This window comes from Balaenoptera musculus, chromosome 1 (genome assembly GCF_009873245.2).
Source record: "Balaenoptera musculus isolate JJ_BM4_2016_0621 chromosome 1, mBalMus1.pri.v3, whole genome shotgun sequence".
Classification (NCBI taxonomy): domain Eukaryota; kingdom Metazoa; phylum Chordata; class Mammalia; order Artiodactyla; family Balaenopteridae; genus Balaenoptera; species Balaenoptera musculus.
The window spans coordinates 57,885,789-57,899,600 of record NC_045785.1 but is presented as its reverse complement, the minus strand read 5'-3'; the positions used below and the strand labels follow the sequence as shown (position 1 = coordinate 57,899,600).

Below are 13,812 nucleotides of genomic sequence, written 5' to 3'. Positions count from 1 at the left end.
GGGAGCCAAAACCCATACTAACAGAAGTTTATTAAGAGAAAGCCACTTATTTTAGCCTGGGATTAATTTCCTGTAACTCTCTACGTGGGATAGGGTAACTAGGAGATGGGGGAATTGGCAACTGGCTCAGAAATTTCATAACAGAATTTCAGTTAACGTGTCTCTTTTACAACTTTTGTTCTCATTCCCATCTTCAGTATCTGCCAACTTTAAGCTGAAAGATAGAAAGATAACAATTTTTTTTAGTAACCCCCCACTACTATGCTACTAGCTTCAATTAACTTTATGTCTTTCAGAAATCTGTTTGAACTCTCCCATGTGCTAACACCTCTCTCTTTCTCTCTCTCTCTCTCTGACACACACGCACGCACACACCCCTTCCTGTTCTCTTTCTATTATAGGTTGATTCTTTTTTTTACTCCTTTGCCACAATTGTAAAGGGCTGTCAATAAGATATGGCTGTAAACAGCATGGTCCATCACACTGACTCAGAAAGCCCCCTCCCCTTTAAAACTACTAACACCTTTATCAGTTCCCCTCATCTACATTCACACTGACTCCTGAAAGGCCTTGCTCGTTCAATGAGTTTTTGTTTGACTTTTACCAAAATACTTCTTAGACAAATGTATCATCTGTTGCTATATCTTTTCCATAAATCTACAAGGTAAGAGATGGTGAGGCACTGAACCAAAGTAGTAGCAATGGGAATGTAGTGGAGGGCACTGATTGGAGAGAAATAAAGTAGTTAGAAACTATATAGTGGGGTTTCCCTGGTGGCTCAGTGGTTAAGAATCCACCTGCCAAGGCAGGGGACACAGGTTTGAGCCCTGGTCTGGGAAGATCTCACATGCCGCGGAGCAACTAAGCTCATGCGCCACAACTGCTGAGCCTGCACTCTAGAGCCCATGAGCCACAACTACTGAGCCCTCGTGCCACAATTACTGAAGCCTGCACTCCTAGAGCCCATGCTCTGCAACAAGAGAAGCCACCACAATGAGAAGCATGTGCACCTCAATGAAGAGTAGCCCCCTCTCACTGCAACTAGAGAAAGCCCACGTGCAGCAATGAAGACCCAACACAGCCAAAAATAAATAAATAAAAATTTATTAAAAAAAAAAAAAGAAACTCTATGGTAATGTATGGAAACTAAATTTTTGGTGGTGAGCACACTGTAAGGTATACAGAAGTAGAAATATATGCTGTACACATGAAACGTATATAATGTTATAAACCAATGTTACCTCAATAAAAAAACATTTTTAAGGCAAAAAAAAAAAAAAGAAATTAAGTAGTTAAACTTGACAGAATTTTTTAAGTGACTGGATATGGTGCTTAGAATAATAATCCCCAAATTTCTTTTTTGGAGAACTGGAAAAATGATGGTGCCATTAACTAAAATTCCATTCATTTTAATATGTTATATTTACACTGTCATTCAGTTTGAAAAATTATCTAATTTCTTCCTTAAAACATGAATCCTGCAGAAGTGTGTTGTAGAAGTTCCAAATATTTGGAGTCTTTCTAGATATCTTACTTTATTGATTTCTAATTTTCATTGTGGTTAGAGAACATATTCTGTAGGATTTCAATCTTTCTAAACTTATTGAGACTTGTTTTAAGATTCAACATATGGTTTGTTTTATTGAAAGTATTATGTGCACTTGAATAGAATGTGTATTTGGCAGTTATAGGGTGTGTTCTATAAGTATATACTTATAAACATATGAATATATCTATATGTTATAGATGTATAAATATGTAACTATACCTATAAATTAGGTTAAGGTGATAGTTTTGTTCAGATCATCTGTATCTTTAGTGAGTGTTTAGCTAGTTATTCCACCAGTTGCAGAGAGATGGGTGTTAAAACCTCTATTATTATAAAGTTGCCTGTTCTCCGTTTTATTCTGTCAATTTGCTTCATGTATTTTACAACTCTGTTATCAGGTACATACATATTTATGAATTTTATGTCTCACTGATGAATTGATCATCTTTATCTCTGCAAATACTATGTCTTGAAGTCTATTTTGTCTGATATTAATAAAGCCACCATATGCATCCTGTTTACACAGTATATATTTTTCCAACAAGAAAGTAACAGAGTAAAAAAACAACCAAATACAACCAGATCTGATGCTCTTCAGTACTTCCTGAAGATATATTTCCATCTGTTATCATTTCCCTTTAGCCTGAAGAACTCCCTTAAGTATATTTTGTAGTGAAGGTCTGCTGGCAACAAATTATCTGTTTTCTTTTACCTGAAAGTGTCTTAAGGATATTCTGAAGGAAATTTTTGCTTGACACAAAATTTTGGCTGATAATTTTTTTTTCTTTCAGCATATTGATGATGTTCCAATATCTACTGGCCTTCACAGTTCTGACCGCCATAGTTTCTGATGAGAAGTCAGGGGTGTTTTGAATTGTTCCCCTGTGTGTATAACTTGTTTTTCTCTGGCTGCTTAAAGATGTTTTCCTCATATTTGGTTTTCAGCAGTTTGATTATGTGCTTAAGCATGGTGTTCTTGTAATTATCCTGCTTAGGGTTCATTAAGCTTCTGGAATTTATAAATTTATGTCTTTCATCAAATTAAGATCATATTTCATCTGACCACTATTTATTTAAATATTTTTCTACCGCATTCTACCCTTCCTCTCCTTCTGGGACTCTTGTTACACATATATCAGACTTTTCTTTTTTTCTTTTTTGAGTTCAGCAAGTATTTATTGAGTTCCTACAGCAGCCAGCCTCCTGTCCAGAGACTTGTGGCCTGAGATCACAGGGTAGGTGAGCAGGCTCAGACTTTTCATTATTGTTTTCTCACAGGGACACATATGTCTCTGAATCCCTCTAAAAAAAAAAATTTCTTCTCTCTTTTTTCATATTGGGTAACTTCTATTGGTCTGTATTAAAGTTCCCTGACTCTTTGCTCTGATGTCTCCATTCTGTTTTAAAGTCAACCAGTGAGTTTTTTTATTTCAGGTATTATATATTTTCAGTTCTAGAATTTCCATTTTTAAAAATAGTTTCTATTTCTCTAAGATTTCCTTTTTCTTCATTCACTGTGAACATATTTTACTTTTTTCATTGAGCATAATTATAATAGCTGCCATAAAATCTGATAATTCCAACATCTGGGTCATTTCAAAGTTGGTTTTGATTGATTGCCTTCTCTGTTGAGACTAGGTTTCATTTTCCTGGTCTTTGTATGTTAAGTTGGATTTATCCTGGACACCACAACTGTTATAATGTGGAGACTCCAGAGTCTGTTATATTCCTACAAAGAGTAATGATGTTACTGTTTTAGCAGTCAGCTAACTTGGTTGGGCTCAAAATATACTCTGTCCCTATAGCAGCAGCTCAAATTTCAGTTCAGTTGTTATATCATTAGCTGGGCTGCTTGCAGTTTTCCCTAAACGTGCATCGTTCATGGGTCAGCAAGAGACTTGGACAGGGTTTATACATTAAAGATGGGGCTATCATCTTTGACACTCTTCTTTCTATCATTCCCTTCTCATTTCCCAGAAGTTTTGGTCAGCCTGAACTTCTTCCTCTGGTTCTTCTGGCCAGAAAGAACTTAAGTTTTCTATCAGAGTTTTAGATGTCCTATACTTTGGCCTGCCTTCAGACTAAAAGCCATAAAAATAGAAACTTCACTCTACGCAAGTCAGTAATTCCAAGTTTCAATGCTTTTTCTTTGTCACCTGCTTTTGTTCATTCTCCAGGACCTTCAGGCAATTTGTGTGTGTGTGTATGTGTGTGTGTTTTCTAGAGTATTTTGTCTAGAGTTTATAGTTTTTATCTGAGAGAAGGTGGCTCTGATAGAGGCTTACTCAGCCATACTGAATAAGAATTTTCCAGAGTTTCTACTACTTCCATTATCTTTTCCTACTGCATTGCTCAATATTTCCTAAACATCTATAAATAATATTGATGATAGGTGTCACTCTTGTCTTGCCACACACTAGCGTATTGTCATTAACCATAATATTAGTTATTGGTTTTATATGGGTATAATTTTTTAAATTTTGCTAAGATATTCTTTATCATATTAAGAAAGTATTCTCTCTAGTTTTATTACAGTTCTTATCAATGATGGTTACTGAATTTATCAAATGTATTTCAAATATTACAGCTATTAAAATAATTACATTATTTTTCTCCTTTGATCTATTGGGAGACAAATTATAATAACTTAGAACTATTAGGAGCTTTTAGTTTCTTGATAATTTTGTTTAGCCATTACAAATTGTTCCATTAGTATAGTGTTGAGTAGTATTTTATTTTGAATTTGTGAAATCGCCTGAAGTCACATGTGAAATTAGCTTGTAGGCTTCTTCTGGTGCATGATCTTTTCAGACTTTGGTGTCAAGACTATGTCAGCTATAAAAAGAACTGAAAAGTCTTTGTTGTTATTTATTTTTTAATTTAACTGATATTATATTGCATAAGAATTATTTGTTGCATAAAAATTTGAAAGAACCTATGTATAAATCTATTTGGGCTGGGTTACTTTTTTAAAGGTAGTTATCTGAAACTTCTTTACATTTCTTTTAAGAATTATTGGTATGCTCAAATTTTCTACATCTTCTCAAGTCAATTTTGGCCATTTTTCTTTACGTTAAAGTTTATCTGTTTGACTTTGAAGACATCGATAGTCTATCCCTCTCACAACCATCCTTCTTGACTATTGAAACTTACCCTTTATACACAACAAATGATAAATACTCCCCTGCCCCACCTGGCTTTGAATATGCTGTTGACTGTCTTATGAATACCCTGGATGTATGTTGTTGGCCTCTCCTGATATGTCCTTATCTCCAAATCCCAGCATTAAGTTCTTCCTCACTGATGAAATGTTTCCTGTCTATTCCAGCCCTCTCTTCTAAACTCCTCCTCATTTATAGATTGTATTGATTGGTTTGGTTCTTAGTGATATTATCTTATTACATTATTTGCCAATGATTCATGCATGCTAATCATATATATTTAGAATGTGAATTCTTTATGGCCTGGATTTTTGTCATATTTTAAATTTTTATCTCATATTATCCAGAATGAAATATGTTCTGTGCCTAGTGTGAAAAAAAACTGTAGGTACTAAACAAATATTTGTTTGGTTGGTTGATGGACAGTCACAAGTTACGCAGTTTATATATATGCATCTTTATTTTGGGTATCTAAATAATTATATTTAAATAGAAATATACAGAGACAATCTGAGACACTAGGTAAAGCTGGATCACTTTTTTACAGTTTCTCCCCCTTTACTCAGAACTATTCTGCTATACCTGCTCTGTGTATGAGACAGTAAAGTTTCTGTTTAAACCAAGAGGGCTTTTTTCTCAGTATTTAAACTTAAGACTTTCCCTGCATTTGGAGAAATACATTTTATATGAAAATAATGGCTAAGTTTTAGAGACAAAGAAAATAAAAGTTAGTAAAAAGTGTGAGCATAGGCAAATTTTTTAATTTCTGTAGATTTGTTTCCTTACCTATGAAGTGGTAATAACATCTATTTCATAGGGCTTTTTTTTTTGAGGATTAAATAAGCATTATATTTGAAATTATTTAAAGATCTAGTCAGCTGTTAGTTATCATAATTAGCTATTCCAAATATGAATAATCAAGTATAAATTATTTATCAATATAGACATGGAAAAAATAATTTCTAAGATAGTTTCCCCTTTTCTTTATGTTTAGGCGGAACATGCTAAGCCCTTCCATGAACTGTATTCACAGCATAGACAACAACAATGTAGAAGAACATTGGGTTCTACAATCTTTTCTCCGGTACCCAGCATTCAGTCTAATGCTTATAAGAATGAAAAAGACTCTATTTACAGGTATACACATTGTGTGTTTATATTGAAATAACTGAAAATTAACTGCATCTAACTTTAAGATATAGTCATTAAGAAAATCTTTAGCCAAGGAATATCAGTATCTAGTCATATTACCACATTATTTCACTACTTAATAACATCTGAAGACTCTATAACAAAAATGGTAAAGCTTAGAGTCCTTAGTATGGCATATAATATCTTTCCAGTCGTCTATTCTGTCCTTTGCTTATACTGAGTCTAATCACAACAAACAGTCTGTTCCAAGTACTGTGTGATTGACCCCCTCTGTTCTTTATGCTCAGAACATTCTTCTTCTGATAGATTCCTATTCATCTTGAATAGTTGGGACACTTTTAGCTGCAATTAAAAGAAAACTAACTACATATGATTTAGGCAAAAAAGATATTTATAATCTCAAATAACAAGAAGTCCATCAGTAAGGCAGCTCCAGGTTAATTCAGGGATTTAATGATGCCATCAAATATCCAGCTTCTCCATCTTTCCTCAACTTGCCTCTACTGTCTCAGCAACTAACTTGTCCTCCTAGCCTTGCTGTACAAGATGGTGACCACTATTCAAGATAACTGGTAACAGCACCCACTGAAAAGGAGAAAAGCTCTTTGACCCTTTTTTTCTTTTAAAGATTTATTTTATTTATTATTTTTGGCTGCGTGGGGTCTTAGTTGGAACGCGGTATCTTCATTGAGGTATGTGGGATCTTTCGTTGCGGCGTGCAGGCTCTTCCTTGTGGTGCGCAGACTTCTCTCTAGTTGTGGCGTGCGGGTTTTCTCTCTCTAGTTGTGGTGCACAGGCTCCAGGGTGCAAGGGCTCTGTAGTTTGCAGCACACGGGCTCTAGTAGAGGTGTGCAAGCTCAGTAGCTGTGGCGCACGGGCTTAGTTGCACCGTGGCATGTGGGATCTTAGTTCCCTGACCAGGGATGGAACCTGCGTCCCCTACATTGTGAGGCAGATTCTTTATCACTGGACCACCAGGGAAGTCCCTCTTTGACCCTTTTGTAAGAGTGAGGAAAATGTTCCCCAAAGCCCTCCAGCAGACCTCCCCTGGTGTCTCCTTGGCTAGAATAGCTTCATACACTCATATCTAAAAACCAGTAAATCATTATCAGCTTTTAACACAACCCACAGTATGAAATACTTTTTATATCACAATGATTGATATCTATATCAATATCTATATGTATCTATCTATCAACCTATCTATCTGTGGAGCAGAAGATTCAGATTCATAGACCCCTAATTATTTGTCTTTCTGTTAGTTGAAATTGATTGCAGTATTTTAGTATTTTGAACAATTGTTACTAAGGATCTATGTGATACACTCTATTCTATTCTACTTTTTTAAATGTTGGTCAGGAGATGCTAAATTGATTTATTGTCTAAATTGATGGGTTGTAGCTCACATTTTGAAAAGCACAGGCTTAGATTATTCAAGATTCATTCCCTTGATTTAGGAAGGTGCTCAGCCTCCCTTGGAGGACAGGGTTGCTTGGAGAAAAATGAATAGGATCAGGGTTCTGTTAGCAAAAAAGGGGGGAAAAGGACTCTTAAGTAGGCAACCCTCTGTTTACCGCATTATCCTTTAAGTTCTACTCAGATGTCACATTTTCTCTGAAATGTTCCTTGATAGCAGTGGCGGGCTGTTTAACATGTACCCTTATGTGTTTTGGCCCCTGACACCTGTCTCATCTCATCTTACTCCACTCTCCTCATCACTACACTCCAGCAACACTGGCCTTCCAGTGAGCATTCCAAGCTGGTTTCACACTCACACCTTTACACTTGCTTTCCCCCAGCTCTTCACCTGGCTGCCTCCTTCCCTTTCTCAGATTTCAACTCAAATATCCCCTCCTGAGAGAGGTCTCCCATAGCCACCCTAGATGAAGCGTCATGTTTATATTTTTCTGTAATACTTACAAGTAGTTGAGATTATTTTATATATATGTTTTGTTGGTTCGTTTGTTTGTCTTTTGACTATTTCCTCTCTCTAGAACAGAGCTTCCTAACCAATAAACTGTGGTAATTTTGTGCTCAGAGAGGGATATAGGTGTGCTGAAATGTTGATCCTTCAGCCTTCAAAACTGCTGAGTTGGCCCCATGGTAGCCAGGCTACAAGTGTTCTCAAGTGTTTATCTCAGTGTACTGAACAAAGACTATTAACTAATATGTCTGTCATTATGTGGAAAAGGTTGAGAAACATTGCACTAGGATACAAACTACTTGAGGACAAGAAAAATACTGAATTTATTGCCAACAGCATGTGTGCCTGGGAACATGTTTAAGAAAGTAGAGAAATGCTGGAGTGGCCAGCAGGCATATTCGGAAGAGTTCTGCCTTGGACACTTTATTCATGCCAGGTGGCAAAGTCTGTTTGGCATGTGCTAACTGACCTCTCTCCATACCAAGTGTTTAACCATCTGAGGCTTCCTGCTGGCTAATAATGACTTTACATTTTAGAGAGATTTGCAAATTTGGGGATGCCTTTCTTCAACAAAAATCCCCAAGACCAGTTTTATGTTAGCCAAACATTAGATCCTTGATCTCAGTCTTTTCCAGTTCTATCTTGTTCACTTAAGAAGTTTTTACTGAGTAGCTACTACAGATCAAGCACAATACCAAGTACTTTCCATGTTATTTTATATTGAAAAATATTTTATGCAAAGTATTTTCTAAATGCCATAATATATATGTGTCTTTTATGAAAATCTTTTATAATTTCAGCTCAAACTGAAAATAAAAACCTAGGGGATCATTTGATTTGGTTGGTGACTTAGAATATTAAGTTAATAAAAGGTAATTTATTTAAAATTTTTTATTTTATTTTGTTCAAAGATGTTTCTAAGAAGAAGAGTTCTGCCTTTTATTTTCTTGTAGACCAGAATGAATTTATTCTGGCTTATTATGGCCATCTAGGCCCATACTACAATCCAATGACCATTCTAAGACTGCTCAGCTAGTCACATTCACATTCAGACAAGGTCATACACATGTGACACAAGGTCACATTCAGACCTTGAGCACATGCTCTATCTGCTGCAAGTTCACAGTCAAATGGAGAGGAAGACAATGAAAAATGAATAGAGAGAATACAATTGCATTTTTATAGTAGATACAAATTTAATTACAGTACAACATGGATGTGAAAAAAAAGTAGCTTTTTATTTTTATATATATATAAATATATATATTCTGATACTTCTCCTGAGATCCTCAAACCCTGTGTAATGAAAAAAATTCATATTAATCCATTGTGTTTTAAACTTTGTTTGGAGTAAAAATGCACAGCCTCTTTAGGTTTAACACAGTCCTTCTGTTTCTTTCTACCATGGTATCTTAGTATATGAGTGAGGGGCTCACTGGACTTTGTGACATTGAGGAAAAGGTACTTGGCCAGGGATCTTGGTCAGTGCCCTTGTACTGCTGACCTCATTCCTAGATGTTCTGTGGCTACTGACATTTGTGCTTCATGAACATATAGTCTATTCTCTCTGAACCTGGATAGGGTCCACTCTAAACTATCACTAGTATGGTAGAACTCATTTAGTTCTTGTCATGTCTTCATCTCTTCTTAGACTGTCTATTTATACCTCACTCATGTCAAGCCTTTGCTATGGGTCACTGCACCCCTGCAATGACAAGCTTGTTGGCAAGCCTAATCTCAGTGTCCATGTCACATGTGGACCAAGGGAGATCTGGAATGAAAACTATATCCTCTCTCTGCCTAACCACACCATTTCATCCTGATAACAAAGCTAGGGTCACCCTGTGTTGGCAGGAAGCTGCCCTGCAAAGCACTTTCATCCCAGAATCTCAACAAAGGATGCGGCAAATATATCTCTCTTCCTTTGTTGTTCTCCTCAACCTACATAATATACTTCCTCTCCACTCAAAAACCAAAGAGGCACACATACTACTGTCTTGCTTCCACCCCTGCTTTTGCTATTTTCCCCCACAAACCAAGCAGGAAAGGATGGTTTTGTCAGGTTGAAAGTATGGCAGAGGGTTTGAGGGAGATGTTAGCAGTAGTGATTTTTTTTTTAATTGGGGTATAGCTGTTTTACAATGTTGTGTTAGTTTCTACTGTACAGTGAAGTGGAGTTTCCTGTGCTATACAGCAGGTTCTTATTAGTTACCTACTTTATACATATTAGTGTATATATGTCAATCCCAATTCATCCCACGCCCCCGCTTTCCCCCCTTGGTGTCCATACGTTTGTTCTCTAGCAGTAATGATTTTGAGGAATGGGAAAGGCAGACAAGAACAGACAAGCTGAAATCAGCCCTATAAACATTTATGCTGAACTTGTGTTCATTTTCAGAATAAAATCTCCTCCAGAGATGAATGATTTTAGTACAAAAGAAAATAAATCCATCAGAAATGATCAATTAAATGAGTATTCAGTAAGAAAGAAAAGCTTGCTCCCCTTGTGCTTTGAGGATGAACTGAAAGAGCCAAATGCCAAGATAATCGACATTAGTCCAGCAAAGACAGCAACTTCTTACACGGTAATAAAAACATCTACTACTGTTCAGTAAAAATGTGTATTATTACTACTTGTGGGAATGTCATATTCCAGTGCCCAGAATCTTTGATAAATTCTCCTTACCTCTTGGCTTCATATTCTGAAGTGACAACAACACACATTCTTAGTGTTCTTTTTAGAACCTCCACCCCAAATCTGGGGATTCCTCTGCACCAGCTGAAAATTTTGTGTTTTTCTTTATAAAGAACAATTTATCAAATTTTCTTGATTATAAAAGAAATATAAAGATGGTATTTTTTTAAATGACTGGATTATGTTTCACTTTTCTATCAATCTATTTTAACTGTTTCAACCAGAAAATACATTTATTAAAGGCCATCTGGTAGCTCAGAGTCTCTAGGATGCTGGAGAGACAATCTGGCTTGAAAGCTCTCCAATCAGGACTAACCCTGTTACAGCCCCAGATTGCTCCACTGGGGCCCATGCTGTGTCACAGATAAAAGTTTACAACTCTGATTCTGGGCAGGGGGCACTGTTTCTAAGATCTTTGCCAGTGCTGCCCTTCAGCTAGATATATCTACCACCATCCTCGCTAGAATAGTTTTCACAATGCCTACTTTTCAAAATGCTTGCTTTTTCTGAACTGAAGACTGTCTTAGGTGTGTCTGAGTGGCAGAGCCTAGGTCACACACCTACACCCTAACCTCAAGGGAGGCTGATAAAATGAGTTTTTGCCTCTACCTAAGTGTACATTGACTCGGAAGGTGGAAAATTCCCTAAGGTATTGATTAGACAGACCAAAAATTTGACAAACCTCTACTACTATCGCTAAATAGGTAACATTGGCATCACCAGTGGACTGCAAAACTAGATCTTTTGTCATTTTTTCAGTAATCATATGCATTAATAAGCCTTTCACACTAAGGACACTAATATACAATTAGATGATCCTAATTTCTTACTTCATTAATTATATTTCTAAAGGAAAAGTAGCAATCATTGACTTAAAGTTTACAAGCTAAATACTAGTAATACTCATATTTGTTGAGTTTCTGTGGAGTTAATCTTTTTTCCTTATAATGGAAATGTGGAAAAGAGTTCAGTGAGTAGCTCATACATACAGATTTTGCTACTACTGTGATAAAAGTAATCTATTTTTAAGTCAATCTATTACTTTGGCTACTTTATTCCACAGATATATATTGAGCACTTTTTATTGGGCTAAGTATTGTGCTAAATGTTGGGGTATAGTAATGAATATAATTATTTTAAAGAAAATTTTACACTTTCTGAACTTATTAGGATACTCAGACTGTAATTTTGGCTTATAATCAGTTATATTTCTTTTGATTTTTGACTCAATCCATTTTTTGGTATGCTGCTTGTTTCTGGACATGGAAACCTAAGAAATGACAGAACAATGTTCCATCCCACCAACTATCATGTTTCCCAGTGACAACACCAAACATTTCTTTATATCTCACTCTATTTCAAAAAGGGTTTTAGGAGGCCAAAAGTTCAGATTTTACTCCTAACATCTCAACAGAGTGTCAAGAGAAAGAAGTGTGTCACATACAAGGACATCTTTTTTATATGTTTAAATACCATTATTGTTTATATTAAAAACTTCTATGTAGTCATTTTTAGAATACTTTACCATTTTATTTTCATGTTTTAAAAATTATAGCCTTCTTGCCTCAATAGACTGATGATGAATACTCTTTTCTTTAATCCACAGGAACAAAATGATACAAACCCCATAATTTTCCATGAGACTGGATATGTACAAATGTTACTTTTGACAAAAAATAGGCTTCCTTCCCATTCTATGGAAAATGGAAATGGTTACCCATATAAAAGATCAAATATTGTTTTAGAAAGAAATTGTGAAATGCTCAAATCTGTAGCTAGAGGTCAATCTATTACTCCTTCCAAACCCAAAAGAACTCTGCCTACAACACAGAAGAAAGCTATACAAGCAGTATCTTTTGAAGTAAGCCGTAGAGTTGTAGATGATAAACTAAGGAAGAAAACTAGCAAGCAGACATTTGAAAACATATCTTGGAATAAACTCTATAACTTTTCACAGACTTTTTCCAGCCTAACAAAAAAATTTGTGGGTTTCCTTGATAAAACTGTTATTCAAGAAATGAGTGCTAAAACTGGCAAATTTGAAAAAATGTTTTCTACAGTAAAACCAATGAGCAAATTGAGTGCCTCACCTGTCAAATATTGCTCAAAGCCTTCAAAAAATATACTCAAAGTCCATAAAATAAATAATGTAACACCATTGGATGATTTGTTAAACTTGTCAAGTAAAAATTAAGCACCTCATAAAATATTGTTTATACAGCAAAATTTGTTCATACAGCAAAAGCAAATAAAGTTCCAAGATCACAGAAGAAATTCTTGTCTAAATGGTAATGTTCTAGTGGATGGTAGAAGAAAACAAAGCATAGAAATTGGAATTACAAACCAACAGTGGTATACTATTTTTAGTAAATAAGAGGACAAAATTAGGAAATAATGATCAACAAGAGGAACTAGTTCAGGAATTTCTCTTATCTCAGTTAGATCCCTCAATCATCAGCATTCCTACAGTAAAGTAGATTCAGGACCAAGAATGGCATAGACTGACTCTGGAAATTTGCTATTGGAAGCCAAATAACGTCAATAACCTTGCTCCATAATTGGATAACAAACAAGACAAATATACCATTACTTGATGCATATGGAATTAATCATCGTAGCAGCATTTTGGATAATCATTGGAAACTAGTATTACATTAGCAATTCATGCAATTAAAAGACTGTAAAATTTCAAATACCTTTTTGTTAGTAAACGTTGGAACTTCTTTACTATATAATGCCTTTACCAAGTATAACTTTGACTTTTTTCTGAATTGTTAAATAATTTATCTTTAATAAGCTAAATAATTTTGTAGCAAATCCTTAAAGGATTAAAAGTTTAAAATATATTATTACATTGCTATTTTGTCTACTCATTAACTTCTCATGAACCCAAACACTGTAAAGACGGAATTCACCTTAGAAACAAGTTGCATTTGAAGAGTTCATTGGTAATCCGCTAGTTTAAGGACTTTGAAAAAAAAATCTTAACTGTTAGTACTTGAGGAGAAGTAGGTTCATTAGAAGCATTTCAGTTAAAGGAAGGTTTTGGAGGTCTTTTGGAAACTTTCGAGGGTAAGGAGGTAAACTTGTTCAGGTTTCTCTGTTTCCACTGACTGGAGGTTTTCTTTATTGCATGTCATCAATGTTACTCTTGGGCATCTTTTCACAGTAGAGGCAGATTTTGGCTCTCAAATAGGATGACAAGGAGAGACAGAGATGAAGGAAAGATAGTGTAACTGGAGACTTTGTAAATGAGGGAAGAGCAAGAGAAAAAGAGTTCAAGATAAGGTGGTGGGTTCAGGTATGTAGGAAGTAGTAGGGTGGAAATGCA

The 13,812-nt window shown here is 35.4% G+C and overlaps 1 protein-coding gene across 1 annotated transcript in view; it reads left to right on the top strand.

Moving 5' to 3' along the window:
* The window catches only part of C1H1orf141 (chromosome 1 C1orf141 homolog), a 45,799-nt gene extending 32,724 nt beyond the window's left edge, over positions 1-13,075 (top strand). The window contains exons 5-7 of the mRNA XM_036830346.1: positions 5,705-5,847; positions 10,218-10,371; positions 12,088-13,075. Of these exons, the coding sequence (XP_036686241.1) occupies positions 5,705-5,847; positions 10,218-10,371; positions 12,088-12,675 (885 nt within the window). The 3' untranslated portion in view covers positions 12,676-13,075. The remainder of the gene's footprint in view (positions 1-5,704; positions 5,848-10,217; positions 10,372-12,087) is intronic.
* Positions 13,076-13,812: the final 737 nt, after the last annotated feature.